This window comes from Mesoplodon bidens (genome assembly GCF_964165515.1).
Source record: "Mesoplodon bidens genome assembly, chromosome: 19".
Classification (NCBI taxonomy): Eukaryota; Metazoa; Chordata; class Mammalia; order Artiodactyla; family Ziphiidae; genus Mesoplodon; species Mesoplodon bidens.
In genome coordinates, this window is record NC_138179.1 from 4,265,880 (window position 1) to 4,289,789 (window position 23,910).

The window sequence follows — 23,910 nt, forward strand, 5'->3', positions numbered from 1 at the left end:
TCCCTGGTGGCGCAGTGGTGGAGAGTCTGCCTGCCGATGCGGGGGACACGGGTTCGTGCCCCGGTCCGGGAAGATGCCACATGCCGCGGAGCGGCTGGGCCCGTGAGCCATGGCCGCTGAGCCTGAGCATCCGGAGCCTGTGCTCCGCACCGGGAGAGGCCACAACAGTGAGAGGCCCGCGTACCACAAAAATAAATAAATAAATAAATAAAATAAAAAATGATTGGGTGGATTATTTTAATTCTCCAGAGACCTATTCTTTGGTGCACTTTTGGTATATCCATCTATTCAAATCACCAAATGGATTCGAATGGGAATTTCAAACAGAACTATTGATTTTCTTCCTGAAGTGTGTTCCTTCCACCCAAGGAGACCCTGTATTATTGACGGGCACCACCATTCCCTCAGCCGCTCAACCCAAGAACCTACAGTCACAGCCCTAATTTCTCTCCCCCACCCCCATAACCTCATAACCCCCAACCTATCAGAACATCTTGTGTCTCGTCTCCAGAACCATATCCCGAATCCCACTGCTCTTCTCTGCCCTCCCCTGCCTCAGGCCTAGCCCACGACACCATCCGTCCTCACCCCGCTCCTGCAGTGAACTCCACTGGCCTTCCTGCTTCCAAAAGGGCAGCCCTGCCACCCTTTCTCAATTCGGGAGCCAGTGGATCTTCCTAGAAGGTAGATCATGTGCCTCTGCCCGTCTTACCTCCTTCCGACGGCTCCCGCAGGCCTTGCCCAGGTCACAAACCCTTCGCCCTCCAGCCCTGCCTACCTCTCCCCCGACCACTCTCCCTCTCAGTTACTGGCCTTCTACCTGTCCTTCCAACAGGCCGCATTTGTTCCCACGTCAGGGCCTCTGCCTTCACTGCTGTCTTCTTGGAATGCCTTTCTCGCAGTTCTGTGCCTCGCAATTAAAATGCCTACTCCTCAGGGAGGCCACTGCCACCCACCTACCTAAAGGCGCCCTAGGCCCCCTCACCAACGGTGATGCTGTTTATCTTCTTCAGAGCACTTGACAGTCCCTGAAACTACATGATCGATGTCCCTTCTCCCCAGAAAAGGGGAGCTTAGGAGGACTGGGATTTGGCCTGCCTTGTTCCCTGCAGTATTGCTAGAAATAGAACAGCTCCTGGAGCATAGAAGGTACCCAGCACAAAGTGATCACAGGACTAGAGCATGAAACCCAAGAGCCTCGAGCACAGGCTATGCCCCTGCTGGTACAGGGCGGGGTTACTCGGCCCCAGCCAACCTGGGAAAACCCACAGGGATCTCGCGGCTGGATCAATGCAACCCAGCCCCCAGCCCTGGAAATACCAATACTGCAAGCTGGAATCTTCCCACTGGCTCACCATTCTTGGTAAGCATCACTCATGCCTCTGCAGATTCCATACAGCCTTCCAAGGGCGGCACTCTGGCTTTGACTCTGGCTTTGACTCTCTATGCCTGGGTTTGATAAAGGCAAGGCCACCCACCAGGGCTCTATGTTTCTGATGCTTTTCTACCATATCTCATTTTGAACTCAAAATCTTCAAGCCATTACCAGGAAATCATTAAATCATTTGTTCATTTTTATTGGCGTCGCTGTAATTAAAGAGAATCGTATTTCCAAAATCTTCACCTGCACTTATCAAAACCCACCCTCCAACCAATCAATTAGTATTACAATAACCTCGTTCCCTGGTTGCCGCCGCTATTAGCATTTTGATTGAATGTCTGTTGAAAAGTGACTGGTAACAGAAGATTGTCTTCAGAAAGTAATGTTTCTTTATTCGTCACCACCGAACCTTGTCTGGTTGTCTCCAGTCTCGACTCAAAAGAGACAAGACACTTTCCAAAAGCAGTCATTTTGGTGGCAGATTATGTTTTCATGAGGCTTGTGATCAATTGGGCACAATGGCTCCAGTAGCGCCAGCTATACCCAGAGGCCTCCCACTGGCTGTGGCCTCAGCACACAGCAGCCGCAGCTGGACTGCCAGAGCCCTGATGGGGTGATATGTATCCCTTCTGCTGCTATATCCTCCCCTCTCCAATAATCTAGGACAGTGACCAGCAGGTCTGCACACATGACACTCCAGAAGACTCAGATAGAATAACGCCCATGCCGGATAAGCCAGTGGGCACTGGGACTCCTACAAAAGATCATCGTCATGACATACCCCCTTCTGTGCCAGGCACTCGGGAAACCTGTTATTCTAACATAAGTTCTCTAATCGTCATCATCACCATAGAAGCACCGGTCAGTAAAGAGAGGGGTTAACAAGCTCCATTATGTGGAGAGAACGACTGTCTTCTTCTCCCCGTCACAGGAATTAAAGAGTCCATTAAACCACTAATATTAGAATTAACAACTTGCTAGTTCAGAGAGCTCTATTTACTGATGCCCCCCGCCCCCGATCACCGAGGCCTCTGTGGCTAAATGGAGATCTCCAGACACACAACGCAGCCAAACACAAAAAAGTTTTCATTGCCGTGTACAGCCTTACCCAAGGCAAGTCAGCTACCACAGCTTTGCATCTAGAGGAGATTCTGCTTTGACTCGTCTTAAGCAGAGGGCACAGGAGAGGGCATGTCCAGAGTTAGGAAGAACATGTGTTCCAGGATATAAATATGGAGGTGCTTAAATGCCATCCACCCATCCACCCATCCATCCACCCATCATCCATCCATCCATCCACCCATCCATCCACCCATCATCCATCCATCCATCCACCCACCCATCCATCCATCCATCCATCCATCCATCCATCCACCCATCCATCCATCCATCCACCCATCATCCACCCACCCATCCATCCACCCATCCACCCACCCATCCACCCACCCATCCATCCACCCACCCATCCACCCACCCATCCATCCATCCATCCATCCATCCACCCATCATCCACCCACCCATCCACCCATCCACCCACCCATCCATCCAGTTTCAACCCACAGCAAAAGATATGCACGAGTTTCCTCTTCACTGCAGATGACCCTTGGCCCAACAAAACCCTCACTGTTGTCTGCACCCACCTCCCACCCATTGTTCACACGCAACGGTGAGAGGCATCAACAGGGTTGTATTAATGCTCCAGTAAAATTTAAAAATCTTCCAGAACTCAAGGAAAACAGCACTATACGTGTCCTTTAAAAATCTTTCCTTTCTCTGAACTTGGTCTCCTTTTTCTCCCCCAACTCTTGTTTCTCCCCTGGCTGCCAGCCAAGATTTTATTATAGTGTCAGGTAGCAATTTCATTTTTTAAATGCTCTTATCAAGGATTTAAGGTGAAAGATAAGAACAGCACAGTAAATCATCACAAAGGAGTGTACTGTGAGGCATAGCATTTTACGAATCAAAACAGTTAGCAAAATGAAAAGACAAGGACAGGGAAACAAAGTAAGTTTAAGCATCGTCTGAAAGGGGGAGGGTAGAGGCCAAATTGAATAGAAAGATCATCCTTCAGATTTCCGAGCTCCCTCTGGTAACGATCTTGGCACATTTGCTAAGCATTGCATGAACAGTCCAATTTCCATTTTAAAATAGGATGTTTTTAGAAGGCATATATATTGTCAAACCATTACACACACTTAACTGGGGGCTTTCATCGGAGTCATCTGACCTGCAAGCGTGTGTTGCTAATATCACTGCTTTATTATTTATCAAATCCATTTCTTCATGGAATGACTACTAACCTAGCCACAGCTGCTCTCCCTCTTCCCACCCCAGCTGCTACCACCCTAGCAGCAGCACGATTTGCTAGGCTACCTGCAGCGCTTCACTCCCTACATCTTGCTAAAGAATCTTATTTTTTAACAAAAGGGGAAAAAAAAGGGATGGACTCAGGAGATGCCACTTAGGAGTCAAACCACTTTGTGGCAGCTGCTTATACTACCCAGGAAAAGTTAATACTGCTTGCTAATGGACCAGGCCAGGGTACCAGTCTATTTTACCAGGGGATTTTAACTACCGTCCCATAATAAAGGAACCACAAACCTAAAATAAAGTAGAAATAGAGACAGAAACCTACTTTTCTATTTTGATCCTTTATAACATCTTTGATTCCAGTCTGTTTTTTAAAAACCAACCAAGGACCACGTCCAATTCAAATGTGCACCACTGCTCCCTCTCCCTGCGCCCCCCACACACAGCTGTGATGCAACCCAAGGGTGGTAACTCCAGAAAATAGTCATTAATATACTGTTTTCTTTTATATGCTCACCAGTCTCTTCTGGAGCCTACCTGAAAATTCACAATAAATAAAAACACGCAATTAGACGATTTCCCATTTGCCAAGGAATGATTCCATTGTCCATTAGAAGCTAGAGTTCTAAAAATACAGAAAGGGAAATTATTACGTATTGTTGATACATATTTCTGCTGTAAAACAGGATTAGTACCATGGGCAAAATACAAAGCCTCTTTTGTAAATCTTACCAAATTTTTTAAAAAGGTAAGACATCATGGGGGAGGGAACAAATTAAATCATAATTTTCAGACTATGTTTCCTTATTGTCACTCAGAAAAATTGCCAGGTGTTTCCAGAGTAGTTTATACATAAATATACTAGCTGAATCAGGAAATCTTTCCAGGGCAAATGAATCAACTTAATTAAAACAAGACTTAAGATGCCAAGCCTAGTCATTTTGGAAGTGTGGAGGAAATTTAGCAATCCATTTGTAAGTACACACCTTTCGCATGAGCATTTTAAATCCTGGTACAGACCCCAGGTTGGAGTGAGCCTTCTCACCAGCCCACGAGGTGGCACCAGGCATCATGGGTTAGGAGTGCAGGGCTGATGTTTTTTTTTTAAAAACTGAACCAATATTTTCAGCCTTTCTTCCAGATCAGCTGTAAAGGGCGACTACAACAATACCAATGAACCAACCTAAATGTCTATCGACAGATGAATGGATAAAGAAGATGTGGCACGTATATACAATGGAATACTACTCAGCCATAAAAAGAAACGAAATTGAGTTATTTGTAGTGAGGTGGATGGATCTAGAGTCTGTCATACGAGTGAAGTAAGTCAGAAAGAGAAAAACAAATACCGTATTCTAACTCATATATATGGACTCTAAAAAAAAAAAGGTACTGATGAACCTAGTTGCAGGGCAGGAATGAAGATGTAGACATAGAGAATGGACTTGAGGACACGGGGTAGGAGGGGGAAGCTGGGGTGAAGTGTGAGTGGCATCGACATACATACACTACCGAATGTAAAACAGTTGGCTAGTGGGAAGCAGCCGCATAGCACAGGGAGATCAGCTCGGTGCTTTGTGATGACCAGAGGGGTGGGTTAGGGAGGGTGGGAGGGAGGCTCAAGAGGGAGGGGATATGGGGACCTGTGTATGCATATGGCTGATTTGCTTTGTTGTGCAACAGAAACTAACACAGTATTGTGAAGCAATTATACTCCAATAAAGATCTAGTAAAAAAAATTAATATTTTAAAGTGAACAATCCATTTTGACTCTAGTTTAAAAGCAGTAAATTCAATGACTTACAGGAAATCAAAAAATTCTTTGAAAAACAAACCTTTCTTGTACACTTTGGTGTACAACAGAAACTAACACAGTATTTATTGTGAAGCAATTATACTCCAATAAAGATCTATTAAAAAAACAACAAGGGAAATACTTCAGTCATTGGGTTACGATCAAGAATTTTTCACTTCAATGAGAATTTTAAAATATAATTATTTGCAGAATACTTTGTCGAAAATATTATTTTAATAAATATCAACTTTAGAAAAAAACAATACCAAGGGCATTTTTTTTTCCCTCTTAAGAAAGAAAGAACTCCCATCAGTTTGCTTGATAACTGTTCCTTCCTAAGGTTCTGGAAAAACAGAAGTGTTCAGAACCATCTCTTCAGTTCTCCAAAGCCCTCTCCAGAAAACACCATCCTCCTGACAAGGCTTCTACACCCCGCCCCCCCTCTTGCTAGAGCAGGTCTCGGCTGGGGCGGGGAGTCGGGGGGGAAGCACACAGCAAAGCAGTGCAGACTGCTCACTCTCCATCTTCAGCCAAATGAGACCAAGGTGAGAAGGGCCTGCCTGTCCGCCAGCCGCCCTCTGGTCATATGTTAATACTGTTTGCCAAGCTTGGGAACTATAAGGGGGAAGAAGACACAGACAAGAACCAAACCATCAAGCAGATAACACAATCGTTAAGAACCGAGAGATGCCAGAAAGGAATTACGAGGAGCACAGACATGGCTGGAGCTAACCTTGTCTGCGGTTCGAGAAGATGTCCCCAGGGGAAAGGACACTTAAGCCCAGGCCTGAAAGCTGAGGAGCTGGCCAGTTCCTGGCAGCCCAAGGAACAGCCTGTGTGGGCGGCCCTGTTAAGGAAGGGCCCAGGTCAGTGTAGCCGCAGGGAGCGTGTCTGGGGTGAAGCTGGAGACCGAAGGGCCGGAAATCAAAGACTCTGCAGTGCAGCGTCGGCGTTTTAGGCCTCATCCTAGCAGTGACGGGAAGCCAGCGGAGTGTTTCGGGAGGCGGTACCTAGACGCACACCCGGCACAACGGGATGGTCGTGTTTCATACCCCCCACTCCCCACATCAATCTCCGGAGGCCACCACCACCCTTCCCGGACTTACACACCAGGGCACAGGCCAGCCCACTGCCCAGAGAAGGGCGGGGTCAAAGGCTTGGTCCGAAGCACAGCTTTTTAAACGGTTTTAAAGCTGGAAGGCTCCTGGGAGATCACGTGACCCAGGGGTTCCCAGCCCTGTTGGCACAGCAGCGTCAGCGGGGGGAAACGTGAACCCTCAGCCAGGGCTCCAACCCTGAGTCTCACTTAACTGATCTGGGGGGGGCCCCAGACATCAGTGTGTTTTAAAAACTCCCCGGCGATTCTAATGTGCACCCAGGGCTGAAAACTGCTGATGCAGTCCAGACCTCCAACGTGAGAGCAATCATTCATCGTACGGGCGTCTAATGCTGGGCTGTGGGATGGCTTACGTCCCCCAGACCTTCCCAACCAACCCTGTCTCCGAGTGAGAAAACCAAAGCTGGCCACAGGAGTTACGGAGCTCTTAGGGTTACGAGTAAAATCTAAATTCCAACTAAAAGAACGGAAAGGGAAGAGGTGAACTTTGGCCAAGTACCCTCCTCTGCTTTGTTGTGCAGCTATAGCAGCGTCGAAACACATTTTTAGCCTCCGACTAAGGAGATACTTCCGACGGGCTCTCTGGGTCCACCCACCACCATTCTACTCAGCGAACACACAGCTGCTGGGTGTGATACGGAAGGGAGCCCGGGGCTGGTGAGAGACAGAACAGGGGCCACTGTTGCCTCTGTATCTATTCTGGGCCCGGGATGGATGATGTCACCTCCAGCAGCAGTGGAAAGCAGAGTCATGAATCATCCATGAACCAGCCCAGCCTCCGAGATAATAAATCGGATGTCGGCGCTGCGTGCTTCGCAGACCTGGTGCAGAGGCACCGGCTCTGCCTGGGGTGCTGGAACACAGGCACCAGCGCTGGAAACATTCAGAGAGAAGGAAGCCCTTTCAATTATCTCCTGATATCAAGATGGGGTGGCAAGTTGAGGAAGAAATTTCAAATTTGTAGGGAGTGCTCAAAGGCACACAACTTTGATCACATTAAAACCATGGCAGTTATTTTTGTGTACTGCCAGGTTTGCCAACCAAACCTGGGGATTAAGAGAAGCACATCCGGGGCCGAAACTATTAATTACTGCTGTGCCTACCGGCGTCCTCCGCCCGGAGACCTTGTAGATGTTACCACTTTGACCGTCAACTGCATTAATTTAGCTCAGAAACTCACTCTAGGATTGAATTTGGCAATTGTTCCTGCCTGGAAGGGTTGCTGGGACAACATAAAGAAATCAAGGAGTCTGTTTGGCAGGGTTTGAAGTTCAGGGTTGTCTTGCTGCTTTCTTTCTTATTTTTTCCAGGGTGGAAGTCGGGGCAGGTACGTGAGGATGGTGAGGTTTGTGTTGTCGTACGTACGAGTTCTCCTGATTTCCTTCTCTTTCTCTCTCTCCCTCTTTTCTTTTTGGCCTTATTTCCATTTCCCTAAATAGCCAAGTTGAATGAACCAGCTGGAAATACCAGTCTGCTAGGTATGGTTTGCATTCTCGGAGTTGGGGGTTCCGACACCTCCTAGGTGTATTGGTAAATCCTTGGCTTAGAAAGAAATGACTGCGCTCCGAAGGCTACAAATTCAGCAGTAAACCTCAGAGTTCTTCAATTGTCTTTCTCTACCAAAAAGTTATCTCTAACACCCTGAGGTCAATTTCATGGTCTTTGGCCAAATTCGACTTGGGCAAGCCGTGAACTACATCAGGATCTGGGGGCCGTGTTCTCTTAAGTAGAAGGTCTTTTCTCTAATTTCTCTTGCACATAATTTTGCAGAGGGAGCAGCTGTGACGTGGACAGGAACCTGCAGGGAGAAACGGCTGTGTTCGCCCATGGAGGCTGCAAGCCACCGGTGAGCAGGGCACTCGCCCGACAGGAAGCACTGCTTTGTCCTCTGTGTGCCGTTTCCTAGGGTTGCTGAACAAAGCACCACCAACTGGGGGGCTTAAAACAACAGCAGGGGCTTCCCTGGTGGCACAGTGGTTGAGAGTCCGCCTGCCGATGCAGGGGACACGGGTTCGTGCCCCGGCCCGGGAAGATCCCACATGCCGCGGAGCGGCTGGGCCCGTGAGCCATGGCCGCTGAGCCTGCGCGTCCGGAGCCTGTGCTCCGCAACGGGAGAGGCCACAACAGTGAGAGGCCTGCGTATCGCAAAAAAAAAAATCAGCAACAGCAGTTTATTCTCTCACAGCTCTGGAAGCTGGAAGTCCAAAATCAAGGTGTCGGCAGGGCCATGTTCTCTTGAAGGTTCTAGGAGAAAATCTGTCCCATGCCTTTCTCTTAGCTTCACCGAGCCTTGGCTCACAGCTCCACGCTCCAACCTCCACCTCCGTGGTCATGTGACATGCTCCGTGTCTCCCTTCACATGTCCTCCCTCTTCTTAGAAGGACACCCATCGTACTGAACCAACTTACCCCCGTTCGACCTCATCGTAACTTGATTACATTTGCAAAGACCCTATTTCTGCCTAAGGTCACATGCTGAGATACAAAGGGGTTAGGACTTCTGCATACCTTGTGAGGGGGATTCAATTCAACCCATAAGATGAAGGAAAACCTAACGGCATCTGCCAACAGCTCTCTGGAGTGTGAATATTTTCTCGTCAGCAAGCTTTAGCCTTCATTCCTCAAGGAGTGATAGAAACCGTATTCTTATTAGTAGTAACATAACAGTAACCTCACTTTATTATGATAGTAATAAAGTTAATATTTACAGATAGTATAAACATCAGATGCTTCACATAAATTCTCTCTCTTAAACCTCACGTCCATAAATTAATAACATTCCCCATTAAACAGATGAGAAAACTGAGGTCGAGAGAAGTTTAATAACTCGCCCCAAGGTCACACAGCTACTGAGTGGTGGCGCTGGAATTTGAACCCAGCAGTGTGACTGGAGACCGAGGCTCTCACCCCTTTGCCACCAGACAACTCACGAGCTTCACTAACTGGGTACCTGCCTTGACTCTTAAGCTATAAGCAACAGGGGCACAGAGGAGGATCCTGTATGTGCCACATTGTATAAGGTCCCCACATGTTTAGTAATCATAACTTGGGTTAGGAAAACGCTTTCAACGTTTATTTCTTTAATTAAAAAGACCTTGGACTCCTGGAGCGGAGGGTCTCTCTGTTCTGACCTCTCTCACCTCTGCTCTGGGATAAACTAAAGCAAACGGGGCTTCTTTTCATACTGGGGCCGGTCTGGCTATTCTATTAATAGCATGTTGTCTGGAAAAGCAGAAACTACTAAGAAAATCCTCATCTATCCATCCGACTCTCTGTTTATGGAAAGAAAAAGACAGAGGTGACTCAGAGGCAAAGGATTCTCGGCTGCATATAATCAAGTCTTGTTTGGCGCTCCGAGGCCCCCTCTCCCTGGCAGGACAGAAAACTCAGATGACGCGGGAGGGACCCATCCCTCATTCAGCAAAGTCTGAGATGCCACATGTTCTACTAACCCCATGAAGACAACCAAGTTTAAAAATATTTACGCCAGTGTCAGGAACACGGTAAAAGTGACAACAGTTATTGTGTTAGCATACTGAGATGGGATGAACTTTTTCCTTTTGAAAATTCTCTCATGCTCTTCTATCACTATATTTACAATTCAAATTGGGATGAATTGTAAAAGCTTACACTAAAAAAGTCTTCCTTTGACTAGGTAATAAATGCATAGGGTACAAAAATTCGAAAGGTAAGTGAGTATAAAGTGAAAAGTTTTCCCATATCCTTGGACCACTGGTCACTTAATCCTCTTCCCCAGAAGCAAATGCTGCTTTTTATTTATGTATACTTGCATCGATGAGTGTATATATTTGTGCATAAAACATATTCGAGTGCTTTCTATAGCTGGAGATTATTCCAAGTCCTTTATACTTATTAACTGATATAAGCCTCAGGCTAACCCGATGTCATCATTCCTGTTTTTTAGATGAGGAATCTTGAGTCACAGAGAGTGTAGGTAACTCGCCCAAGGTCACACAGTTATGAAGTCACAAACCTTAGATGCAAACACCAGCTGTCTGACTCCGGAGCACGCGCTCTAAGCCACTTGGCCATTCTCACTCTTTGTTGCCAGTTTTGTGACTATCCTTTCAGAAATAGTCCATGCACAGGCAAACATATGTTTCATGTGCAAAGGGGAGGGGAAAACTTTTTTTAAAGACTAGGTCTTAAAAAGTTCAAATACACATTGTAACTTGCCTAAAGAAGCTCAATCGGCAGTTCTTTAAGGGGGAAAGGAAACAACCAAGGCTACTGGCACTGACCACTCTCTGTGGGCACTTCGCCAGTGGCTCATTAACTCGTGCAGAGCAGATGTGCTGCCTCCAGAGAGCGACACGGGGCTCAGAGCCCTTCGGGGACCACCTGAGATCACGCCCAGGGAAGCTGGGACTGAAGCCAAGTATGGCCAGCACTAAACTCAGGCTCCTTCCCGTGTGTCCTGTGACAGAGACACAGAAGGGCCAGGGAATGTCCTCCGAACCCAGGGCCCAAACAGAAGCTCAAGTCCAGAGCTGAACAATCCCGGGGGCTCCTGGAGTCCCAGCAGGAAGCAGGCGCCCTGGCTTCTGGTCCCCCGGCTCAACCCCTAGCAGCGCCGTGATGCTAAGAAAGGGGATGCTTTTAACCAAGTGGCCAAGCTGGAGGCTCCTCTCTCTTCAGAGATCTGAAACCATGTGAGAGTCGGAGCTGGGAGCTGGGCCTCTATGGGAACAGGGCCGAACAAAAACCTCATTGTCTCTCTCCACAAAAAACCATTTCTGGGTCAATGGAGTGGCTGACCCCGGGCCCACTCCCTCTCTGCTTCCGTGGGCCACAGCCAGGAGGGAGGAAGGAAGGTCTAGTAGCTCACCACCCTTTTGGTGCCAGGGCTTTTTATTCCGAAGGAAAGGAGTTTCAGATTTATCCTCCAGCTGGGACACCAAGGGGGCATCCAGGGGGCCACGACCGCCCCCCACCCTGGCCTCCCCGGTTGCCAGGGCGCTGCGGGCTCCGTGTGAGTCCCCATCCACAGGGAAAGCAGGTGAACAGAAACTGAGCTCCCATGTTGATGAATATCTCGAGAGACAGCGCCGGAATGGGCGCCTCCGGAGTACAGTTAGCTCAGGGAAGAAAGAAATTACAGTGTGCTCCTTGCTTTCCTGTCAGAAATAAAATTAAGGTCTCAGATCGATGCTGCCAGGGCTGGGGTAGCTACAGGCAGCTTTAATGGCCTCCTCTACATGTTTGCAAATTCACAGGCCCCTTCAACCCTGCCCTTCTAATTGGTTATTTGCGAGGTCATGTTTGCACCAATTTCTCGGGAAGGCTAATGGTGTTTATTTAACGAGAAAATAAAATGTGCAGGCAGCGCGGGGGGCTGGTCTCTGAGAGGCGGCTCAGGGTGGGGGCTGCGGCTCTTTACCAGCTCCCGTCCTTCGCCCTCGGTGGCCGCCTTCCTCTGGAGGAGGTCCTGAGATGGGCCCGGTGACGGGTCAGGCCTTGAGGGGACTGTGCTGGGGGCCAGAGGCGGGGGGCCAGGCCGCACAGCCTCTGGGCAGAGCCCTAAATGCACCCTCCTGGTGGGGACCACCTTATACAGCCCAGCTTTAACACGAGCCCGCCGGGAGCACAGAATCTAGTGGAGAGGCATGTGGCTGTCCATGTACACCGCTGTGGGACTTGGCAGTTCTTCCTCGTTCTAATTGAAGTGTGCCCTATTTCAAGTCTGCACGTAATTGTTTTCCAACAGAACCTCTCCAAGAACCCAAAGGCAGCAGATTACACACCACTGCCAGCACCCCAACCAGGCTCTTCTATCCAGGTGGGATGGGGGAGATTCAATTATATCGAGTTTCTACCCCATTCTAACTTTCTCCCTTAGACTCCACACTTATCAATACCTTTGTCTTTTTTTGGCCACTGAGCGGCATGCGGGATCTTAGTTCCCCAACCAGGGATCGAACCCTCACCCCCTGCAGTGGAAGCGTGGAGTCTTAACCACTGGACCACCAGGGAAGTCCCTCAATACCTTTCTAAAACAGGTGCCCCACACTGACATTGGTCCACTCTGGGAAGAGACGAGGATTGTCACCTAACCTGATCTAACTCTCTACTTGCATGAAAAGAGCCCACAGACATGCTTGGTGACCACATCACACTACATACAGCCTAGGCTGAAAGCTCTATCCGACCAAGACCCTTGGTTGGTGTTAGTGGCCTGGGACAGACCCGCAGCTTTCCTGTCGACTGGCTTCCAATTCAGGTGCAGAATTGGGATCAATATCAATAATAATCAGCTACTGGCTTACAGGTTGCCAATAAACCCCTTAACACATCTCAGACTTGCGTTAGTGATGGGTACCTAACAGCATCAGCGGACGAGAGAGCAGATCTGTGAGGTGGGGGAAAGGGCGTGACTCCAGCAGGGCAGACCCCGCAGCAAATCCTGCTCTAGACCCTGACCTTGGGCACCGGTGCTGTGCAGGATGTCACTGTGTCACACTGGCACAGGTGTCCTCACCAGCTGTGATTCTCCAAACCCTTATCATGCTCTCCACCCCATCCAACAACCCTTTCCCACCCAGAGGGACTTATCCTCTTTGTCAAACACACTCCTTCCTCCATCCTACAAAGTCACATTTATGGGTTGTAGAGTCCCAACCCTCTCTCCCAGGTCAATAAAGTCAAAATGTTAGAATCTCATTAGGAAAAACACACATACATTATCTTTGACACCCCACACCTACAAATGAAGCAATGCTTTTTCATTTTTAATTTAATTTACGCCTTTGTGAAACTCTTTTTGCGTCTCTCCCTCCCCCCTTGGGAAATGGGCATCAATAAACCAACAATTACAGTGTGATTTGTAATCATCTTCAGTATACAAGAAAAGAGTCAGTCTGGACTTCAGAGGTCAATTTCAAAAGTGAGTGTCTGGCAGGTAGTCAGGACATTAAGGGCTGTTTTTTCTCCTTAGGAAAGCATTATCGGGATTTCCCTGGTGGCACAGTCACTAAGAATCTGCCTGCCAATGCAGGGGACACGGGTTCGTGCCCTGGTCTGGGAAGATCCCACATGCCATGGAGCAACGAAGCCCGTGCGCCACAACTACTGAGCCTGCGCTCTAGAGCCCACGAGCCACAACTACTGAAGCCCGCGTGCCTAGAGCCCGTGCTCCGCAACAAGAGAAGCCACAGCAGTGAGAAGCCCGCGCACCGCAATGAAGAGTAGCCCCCGCTCGCCGCAACTAGAGAAAGCCCGCGCGCAGCAATGAAGGCCCAACGCAGCCAAAAATAAATAAATAAAATAAGTAAATTTATTAAAAGAAAAAGAAACGATTGTCTTCTATCATAGCTTCAGCTACATCGCACAGGCACCGTTTTAATAAATAAACTAATTAGACAAATTACAAAGACCTTAAACGTCGGCTAGCTGCTTTTGGGGATAGAGATGCTGTACGAGCTTCTTGGGAGAAGCCAAGCTCAGTCTTGCTGCCTTGAGGTGAGACTGCAGAAGGCTGCTCCCTCCAGCCACAGGGCCCACCACGGCGCCCTTCCAGCCTGGTAACTCCCGATGGGCACAGCTGCCCTGGGAGAAGACTTTCTTTGTCCAGGGAGCCTGCTGGGGATGGCGCGCTCTGAGATTCACAGAGCAGGAGACTGCCTCGGAGCTGTTGTTCCTCTCCAAAGCCATTAGCAATGCACTTAATAAGCAACTGCTAACAGTCCGGAGAAGAGTCATCCAGCATCCCCGCCATCCACCGCCTCAAACAGGGCCGATACAGGGAGAGTCCTCCCGCCCCCTGGCTCCCAGCCAGCTTCCCCCCAACCGCCCACCAAAGAGCAAATCAGAAAGGAGAGCACCTTGTTGCTTCTTGTCTCCCTGCCCACCTCCAGCCCCACTCCGGGATCAATACCTAATGCTGAATTCAAGATCTTATCTGAGCTCTGCAAGGATAAAGCAACACACTTTTCCCCAGTGAGTCAGTCCTTTGATGATCAGGCCAATAGTTTTCAGCCCACCTCTAAGAGCGTTTAGAGAGCAGATGCAATGACTCTGAAAAGACTGGAAGGCCACCATTCTCTCTCCCCTTGGGCACAAAGGGTCTCAGAGAAGGCCACGAGATGAAGCGATGGGCGGGGCCAAGGAAGGCCCTAGCTTCTACCAGCAGCTCCGCTCCCCAGCTGGCTGTAGGAACCTGCTGTGCGGCTTTCCAAAACTCCACATGCCTTAGTTTCTCCCTCTGAAAAATGGAGGTACCTCGTAGTCCAGCAAGAGGATAGGTGTGGAGGAAGACTAATAATAAGGAGGCGCTCAAGCCCTGAAAATCACCGGCTCTCCCGCTTTAAACCACTGCCTAGCCCTGTGCTTGCAGAGCGGCTAAGAACACGGGCTCAGGGTTGGACAGGGTGGGTTTACATCGAAGCTCTGCTCGGACTAGTGTGCCACTCTGGGCAGCTCAGGTCATAAAGATTCCACAGGACGTGCTAAGCACCTGGCTTAGGGGTGCTCAGAAAGCGGCTGTTTCTACCAGGAGTGTTAACACAACCTGGTTAACACAGAACCCTGGACCACTATGGTGTGCACTCTGATGGGGGGGGGGGTGTCAGATCCCCCTTCAGGAATGAAGATCATCTTCCCCAGCCGCTGGGAGAGCTGCTGGATGACGGCCCCAGCTGTTGGTCCCCTCCAGGACTTCCTCGGTACAAGCCCAAGATGACACCTGCTTCCCAGGTGGGCTGTCTCCTACGACTGATCAACATACGGGGATAACTGGGGCAGCTGAAGGACCACCCTCTCTGCAAACTCCCCAGGGCACCGCAGGTCGTCACCTCCCTCTGCCCAGTCCCCGTGAAGAGCACCCCCGACGAACCTCCTGCAGACCCAGCCCCATCTCGGGGACCCCTACCGGAGACAACTGCTCCCCCTCTGCTAGTTAGAAAAAGGAAGCAATCTGGAACCTACTTCCAGTTAAAAGCTAAAAGCCAGAAGCATACTTTAGGTCCTGGAGCTCATCGGTCCCAGTTCATGTATTTTCCAGAGACAGAGCCTGAGGGGTTCAGAGAGCTTAGGAAGAGTGCCCCTGGCTAAACGCAAAGGGGCAGCAGAAGCTGGAAGGCGGTCCCTCTAAGGACGAAGGTGGGAAGACTCCACACTTCTGTGAGAGTCAGATGCTGAATGACCTTCCTGCTTCCAGGATGGAGGATGCACCTCCCTGGACGGCTCACTGTCTGCTGGACTCTCCCCTGGGCTCCTTCCCACGGTGCTACCGAGGTCCGGGTGCAGACGTAAAGTGGGAAAAAACACAGGCTGGCGCTTCTGTGAACAGGAGGGGTAAACTGCCGTGCAGATGCAACTGAGGGCCACCCTCGTGCGGGGGACAGGGCAGGAGGCGGCCACTGTGGGGCAGGAAGTGGAAATGCTGCCCCGATCCCTGGCTCCTAATGGCAGTGTGGCCTGACTCCCAGAAGGCCAGGCCCCGTGCCACCCGAGTTCTCCCTGACAGCAGTGGTCACGGCTCAGGGGCACACAGGTGGTTTTCAAAATGCCTGGGGCGGAGGGCAAGTCACGGCCCGGGCTGCCCAACGGGGCTGGGTTAGAAGTCGACAGGAAGCACTAAGCAAGTGCCCTGACGACACGGAGGGGTTAACGGTCTGGGCCTCTTTAAGGAGAAAGCTGGCGGCAGTGCCAGCCAGAGAGGTGGCCTCAACTTCTGCTCCGGCAGCACTTTCCTCTTGATAAGATAATGGAAAACAGGAAGCCGAGGAGGCGAAGGAACGGTTGGGGCAAGGTGGCTGCAGGAGGACTTTATTTTCCTGTGCGTATCTCCTGATCCCAAGGGCACATTCCAGCAGGCCAGGGCTGTGAGGCCTGCTGGCTGCACATCTATGACTGTGCTTCTCTTGTGATACGTTCTTTCTTTAGAAAAAATTCTTTCCTCCCCTCATGCTCTGGATCGCTGAAGTATTACCCCAGCTTCAGCACCCCGTCCAGAGAGAAACTCCTTCTCAGCTGTCTGGAGGGGCTGGAAGCCATGCATGGGCCAAAGCCCCCGCCGACACAGGAGGGACAGCGGGAGCAGATTTCTGTACAGAAGCAAACGGGCGGCAGGTGTCAGGTCCCTCCCGTTGAAACCTCTGGGCACACACGGTCCCTCCTGCCTTCTCTTCCCCGCCCCACCAGCATCAGGCCGGCCACAGGCTGCATCCATCCAGGCCGGCTTCCTGGACGGGCGGCCTGAGCTGTCACATACACCCCGTGCTCAGAAGGGCTCCATTCTTGGTTGAACGCTCTGCTGTCATCGTGAAATTCTGGATAGTTTCTGAATAAGAGGCCCTGCCTTTCATCTTGTGGTTGACTCCATGAATTATGTAAGGGGTCCTGCACTGACCACAGGAATCTGAAAGGCGGGCAGGGCAGAGGATGCGGGGCAGGCCCTGCCTTGGCTGGGGGAGGGGGCGGCGCCGTGCACGCGCCAGGGCTCTGCCCGCCCTCCGTCCTGCCATGGCCACCAGGAGTCCTGACTTGCGGGAGCGAGCGACCACGTTCCGGAAGCCACTCTGAGTGCTGGGCCACAGATGACCTCCCTTAGGCTCACAACAGGAAACACTTCCCTCACCCAGTCACAGAGGGACCCCCACCCCATCACTGTGCCCAGTGCCCTTGGAGAAGGGAAGAGGCTTCAACCACAGCAGGCGGCATCTGCGTTAGAAACAGGGGAGAGCTTTCCCCGGCGCCTCCTCTGCAGTGTGTCTGGGCCTGATGTCCTGAGTGTGAATCCAGCTCTGTCAGTTACCAGCTCAGTGACCCGACACGGAGGGTGACCCGCCCTCTCAGGTCCCTCAGATGACGAACCTCTTTCCTTGCTCAGTTGAGAGGATTCGACGAGATGATCTGTCATCTCTAACACAGGGCCTGACACAGAGCAAGAGATCAAAAATACCTTTATTCACTGATATTCAAAAAGTCATGATAACAATACTGCCTGGAAGCCGCTCAGGAATCTTCCAGGATTATGAATTCTCACACTGAACACCAGTGCCGTGTTCAGATGGACCTCGCCCGTCCTGAAAATAAAAGGACGAAAACACCCTTCTCAACAAACCTGCCTCACGTGGAGACAACAAAGAGCAGAATTTGAGGGCTTCCCTGGTGGCGCAGTGGTTGGGAGTCCGCCTGCCGATGCAGGGCACACGGGTTCGTGCCCCGGTCCGGGAAGATACCACGTGCCGCGGAGCGGCTGGGCCCGTGAGCCATGGCCGCTGAGCCTGCGCGTCCGGAGCCTGTGCTCCGCAACGGGAGAGGCTGCGGCAGTGAGAGGCCCGCGTCCCGAAAAAAAAAAAAAAGGAGCAGAATTTGAAACCAGCTGTCCTAGGTGTGAGTCCCTTCTCTGATCCTGGATGTAAGGCACCTCCTCTGAGCCGTGGTTACCTCATCCACAAAATGGAGGTGATGGTAATAATAATGATGGTAATAATAATAATACCTAACATTTATGCACAGCTGATGTGCTTGGCACTACGCTCTCCAAACAATCCTATAAGGAGGTACCAATATGATCTCCATTTTGCAGATGAATAAACTGAGGCATAAAGAACTTAAGTGATTTTCCCTCTGGGGCTGCTGTGAAGATCAAGTTAGAAGATGCATATGGAAGCAGTGCTGGGAAAACCATAAAGATCGACGCAATGCAGACGATGATCAAGGGTCATCAAGAATCGCCCATCACCGGCACCACCTTCCTCTCACTGCAGAGCGTTGCAGAAGACAAAGGCGATCATCCCACACCTGTAAGCTCTTCTTTTCTCTCCTTGCCTCCCCTTACTCCTCATCGTCTACCCCATCCCCATCCCTTCCCCAACATATACACCCCTGACGCCCCAGTTTGCTATTTTCCCTTTTAAGGCTGCTGTAGGTGGATGCATGAGATGCTTGATTCCCCAGGCACACTCAGGACAGCCCCTCCTTCTCCCACCCTTGGAAGCATCGCTTCCCACCCACTCCTTCCTCCCTTTCACTCAGCCTGCCTGCTCAGAACAGGGAGACATGCAGTCAGCACTGGGTAACTGCTTCTAATCACAGGGGACAGCAAGAATGTAAACAACACAAGAAACATCTAAATGCCATCCAAGTGGCAAGGAAACACTGATCGCTGGCTCCTTCTCTCTAGAACACTGCTTCCTGCCACCCCCCTTCAGAAACTCTGCTCATTAATGCCCCGTGAATAGGAACCCCAGAAACCAGGAGCTTCCGGACGGAACGCTAAACCATAACTTCTGACGCTGCTTCCTCTGGGGAGGATTTTCTAGAGTCATCCAATTTTCTGTTTAAAGCAATAATTTCAGTGTGTTTGTTTGTTTGTTTGTTTTTTTGGAGGCAGGGGTGAGGTGGCAGAGGTCTGAGACCTCTTTGAAAATCTATTCAAAGCTAGACAGCCTCTCCCAAGAGAAACAGAAAACATCCTGCGTGTCATTTCAGGGGTTCTTAGACCCCAAGATGAAACCCGTTTTCCAAAACATGGACAGGACAGTAAGCACAGGAGAAAATACACGGAAGTGCAGATGTCCTCCAAAAATCCAAGAGGCACAAAAGGGCACTTCCAGGTCTGTACTCATTGTATACATCAAACATCGAATAAACCTAGGATGAGGCTTTTTTTTTTTTTTGGCTCTTTAGATGGACAGTGTGCTTCTCAACCGCCCCCCCCGCCCCCGCCGCCTTCAATGCAAGTTGAGAACTCAATTGAGTAACTGCTGTGAATAATTTCCACTTGGATCACTTCGTGCTGTGGTCTAGCAAGCACTAAGAAAGCAAGGATTGGAAAAGTGTATCAGAACGCGTGTTGGGCGTGGCTGCATAATTAAATGACAGCTCCTAAGCCAAAAGGAAATGGTGTTTTAACTGTCCGGTATCAACTCTCCACACTATCGTGGCCCTCTATTAATACAGATCCACAACACACGTCACCTGCACCTGCCTGATTTTGGAACAGTCACTGTATCTTCTGTCTGCAGGACTGGGGGTGAGAAGAGATGGAGCCAGGAGAGGATGAGGGGGCAACCTCCCCACACTGAGGTTCTTACCTCTGTGCCTGTTGGTCGTCTTATCAAACATCAGCATTGCATCCTCCACCTGCAGAACAAATACAAAATAGAGCCTGCTTTAGGAATTTTAACAAAATACACAAAACATTATATATTGGGGGGTGGTGGTGGCAGTTTCCATTATAGGAGTCATGTTGCTTGTTAAAACCTATTTGAGGGCTTCCCTGGTGGCGCAGTGGTTGGGAGTCCGCCTGCCGATGCAGGGGACGCGGGTTCGTGCCCCAGTCGGGGAGGATCCCACATGCCGCGGAGCGGCTGGGCCCGTGAGCCATGGCCGCTGAGCCTGCGCGTCCGGAGCCTGTGCTCCGCAACGGGAGAGGCCACAACAGTGAGAGGCCCGCATACCGCAAAAAAAACAAAACATCAAAGAGAGGAAAATACCAAAGGCATCCTCTGTCTCTCTTCCTAGTCCCTTCCTCCATCCTCCCAAGCATGCTGCAACCCTCTTAGTCATTTCTGGACAGTCAGGATCCACACTCAAGTCCCACACGGACCTCAAGAAACTCCCACTTATGAAACCAGATTTGGCTTTGAATTCCACTCCTTTTACTTATGATCCAATCCTTTATTTGCTCCACAAAAGACACATCTTTAGTGCAGGTGCTGTCCTAAACCAATCAGCCATTCACTTCCAGACTGCACCTGGTTTGGCCAGGCGAGTAGCCTGGTCTCCTCATTCACTTTGTGCCCAAAGTTGGCAGTAAAAATACAATCCAACCACATGGTTGTGGGTGGACAGTAGTTAGCCAGAGGGCTCCGTGCTTGGAGCAATTTCAGCGTGCGTGCGTGTGTGTGTGCGTGTGCGTGTGCGTGTGCGTGCGGTGCAAAGGACCAAGCACTGTTCACTGGAGCTCAAAGGCTCAGAAATGAGCTTGGGGGCCTGAGCTAAGCCAGCTGAGAAAAAGAACCCTCGGCTATTCATTCCTCACGCCTCCCAGATGACAGTCTCCAATGGAAGGGAAGACACTGGGCAAAGCAATAAAACCAGGTTTAAAAGGGTGCCTCCAGACAAATCAAGTCTATTTTTCTAGATGCTATCAAATATAACAGGGGGAAAAGCAAAGTCAAGGTAAGAATGGAAGAAGGCGTAGGCAAGCCAGACACAAACCTCCAAGGGACTGGCCTAGCTTAAAAGTCCCTTCTGGAGTCAGGGCCCCTTGTGTTGCTAAGCAACCGAGCCTGAGCAAACAGGCTCCTGGGGCCTTCCCCTTCTGGTCCCCATTTCTGTAGTCAGTTACTGGGAGGGAAATGGCCTTGCACGGTGACTGTTCCTCCAGCAAGGAGCTGTCCTCTCTCCCCCAGGAACCAGGCTTAGGGGAGTAGGGGATGCTAGTTTGGAGAGGGGGGCCTTCACCAGACCCCTCCCCGGCCAGGCAGGATTGATGAGTCCCCAAGGCACCTGCTGAGGCCGAACACACCATAGCCAGCTGCCTCCCGTGCACCCCTCAAGCGAAACCACCAGAAGATCAACTGGTTTGTTTCTACAAAGAGCCGTCACATTTGAGCATATGGCATTGCAGACTCTGACCCGGGGCCTCGAAGAGGATTCCACTGCCTGGGGTGCGGTGGGTGGTGGGTGAAGCCGGCTGGGTATCGTGCAGGTAAACATGACATCCGTTTCACACCCACTGCCATATTTTCTAAGATGTTTGCCAAGTCCTTATTTTGAGCTGAAAATGCCTAACAGTAAGAAAAACAGCCCCCCTTCTGTGTTGGCCATGTTTGGGTACTGAAACTCAGATCCCCTTAGGAAATAAATATTTTGAATTAAGAAACAGTATTTTCAACGCCGCTCCTTTCCATAGTGCGTAATTGGGTCCCTCTTTTTCCTTCCTACTTTTGGATGTTTTCTGATGCTGCCGTCCTAATATTCGCTCCACCCTGATGAGTGAGGAGGGGGCTCTGTGTATGTTTTTTGGGGCAACCATTGTCGTAAAGAATAGAGCTCTTTCCTCTATGGTCCAGCGTACAATGGGCCTCACACAGACCTGCTGAATAGATACAGCGTCGGAGCGCAAGAAAAATTCTATTAACACTTTACAAAATAGAACGTCTAAGAAGTAGCTAGAGAGGAAAGAGAAAGGGGAAAAAAATCAATCTGGATAAGTCCCGGTGCTTGGGGGAAGAAAACTTTTCCCGATTGCAAAACACTTATTAATTCAGAGAAGCCATCAATGCGATGGAAATCTGGCAGAACAGCATGAGCTGAAACTGGAAGAATCCGAAGATACAAAGACTGAATGGAATGAAAAACACGGCCTCACATACGGGGCTGGTTCTCACGGTTCTGTGTGAACCAAACAGAAGAGGCTTGTGTGAGCCTCCATCGCAGGGAGGTGAAGGATACGGGCAAGGTAGCTGGTATTCAGCCCCGGAGAGAGCAAACTGCTAACTCTGTCCGTCACACACACACACACACACACACACACGCACGCACGCACGCACGCACACACACGCACGTAGACTAGTTGGCTGTGCCTAGTTCAGCCTGCAGGCCGGGCCTCGTTCACGGAGCTAAAAAGAACACAAAAGAGTTAGGGGGCTGGACACAGGCATTTCTCTGACTTCGGGGAGAAAACACCGCTAACCCTGGTGAAATGCTGCTTCAAAGGCGCTGGTATTTATTTTGTGTTGACAATGCCCTCACCAGCCATACAGATTTCTTTGGACCAGAGGTGGGGGCCCACAGACCTAGTGGTCCTGGGGAGGTCCCCAGAGCGAGGGGGCAAGAAGGAGAGGACGTGTCTGAACCTGAGCACACTTTGTCCCACGTCTTGGCACCTGCCCGGTCTGTCTGCGGAGAAGGAGCCTGTTCTAACCTTGAGATCTGCCTTCTAATAAAGTTAGGTATAAAAGTCAGGTGTAAAGGCAGGTATAAAACGCAGCCCTGGCATCCTCAGTGGTGTACCCTTGCAAACGACAAAGCAGGGCAAGGGACTTTAAGTGAGCTGGTTGGGGGTGCCCCCGTTGGTGGCCAACACCAGGAGGTCCTGAACCTGTAATCCTGACTATTGCAAGGCTCAGACTACATCGTGACCTCCTCAGAGGTGCCCCATGCACGTCCCGCGTCTGAGAGTCAGTAGTGGGAGCCACACTGTTAGTTTCCATGGCCCATGGGGGTTAGGAAGGGTGTCTCAAACCTCCTCCCTGTCAGAATCACTCGGAGCACTTGTTAAAACACAGATCCCCTGGGCCTCAGCCCCAGGGTGTCTGATTCAGGAAGCAGCCTCTGCATTTCTAACAAGCTCCTGGGCGATGCTGAGGCAGCTGCTGGCCTATGGACCTTACTTTCCATGTGCTGCTCTAAGGGGGCAGAAACAAGAACAAAAGTTAAAGACACTGGACAGAGCTGCTTCTCCCTCTTTACATCCATTCAGTGCTCAATACGTGAACCACATGTCTCTTGCAGAGGCAACCGAGACACGTCAGGGTGATTAACAGTCCTCCCCCGCTTTGTTCCCTGTCTCTGACACTTATACTCCAAGATCCTGAAAATGACAACAGCAGAACCCGTGACAGAAAAGATGACAAGAAGAGGTATTTCTTAGTGGCAACCAAGCTGTCCCTGCACCCAATGCAGGAAAAATTCAGATTCTAAAAAAAAAAAAAATTCAGATTCTACTAGGATGACAGAAACTTCCCTTCCAACAAACACCAGCTAATGGCTGCATCATTCAGTCAGCTCAGTTGTGATTAGAAAATCTAATCAATTAACTTTACTTTTATGTGACATGTATTTATTAACTACGTACTATTTGCAAAGCATCAGCCTAAGTTCCAAATAAGAGGCAAATTATATAGGTCCATAGTATATGGATTGCATTGATGACCCCATACCCTTTACCCTGTAATTTTGCAGTTCCTCTCAAAAAAGGCAGTCTATCTCCCCACCTTTGTATCTGGACTTGACTTGTTATGGTCAATAAAAAAGGTGGAGAGAATGGTATGCCTGTTTTGGGCCCAGCCTCACGAGGGTCTGTGTGTTTCGGCTTGTTCTCTCTTGCACCTCTGCCGTCACCATGAGAAGGGCATGGCCAGGCTGGCCTGCTGGAGGATGAGAAACACGTGGAGCAGGGCCAAGTCCCCTCAGTTGCCCCAACTGAGGCCAGCCTAGATGGGCGAACAGCTGGTCAACCCCAAAACATGCAAGTGAACCCCGTCAAGATCAGCAGAACTGCTCCCAGTGGACTTTCGACTGCAGATTCAGGAAATAAACAGCTATCATC

General features: G+C 50.1%; 1 protein-coding gene across 3 annotated transcripts in view; it reads right to left on the minus strand.

Moving 5' to 3' along the window:
* The window catches only part of MSI2 (musashi RNA binding protein 2), a 394,222-nt gene that overhangs the window by 121,878 nt on the left and 248,434 nt on the right, over window positions 1-23,910 (minus strand). For all 3 annotated transcript variants that reach the window (XM_081220215.1, XM_081220214.1, XM_081220213.1), the window contains exon 7: window positions 19,664-19,712. In XM_081220215.1, coding sequence (XP_081076341.1) covers window positions 19,664-19,712 — 49 coding nt within the window. The remainder of the gene's footprint in view (window positions 1-19,663; window positions 19,713-23,910) is intronic.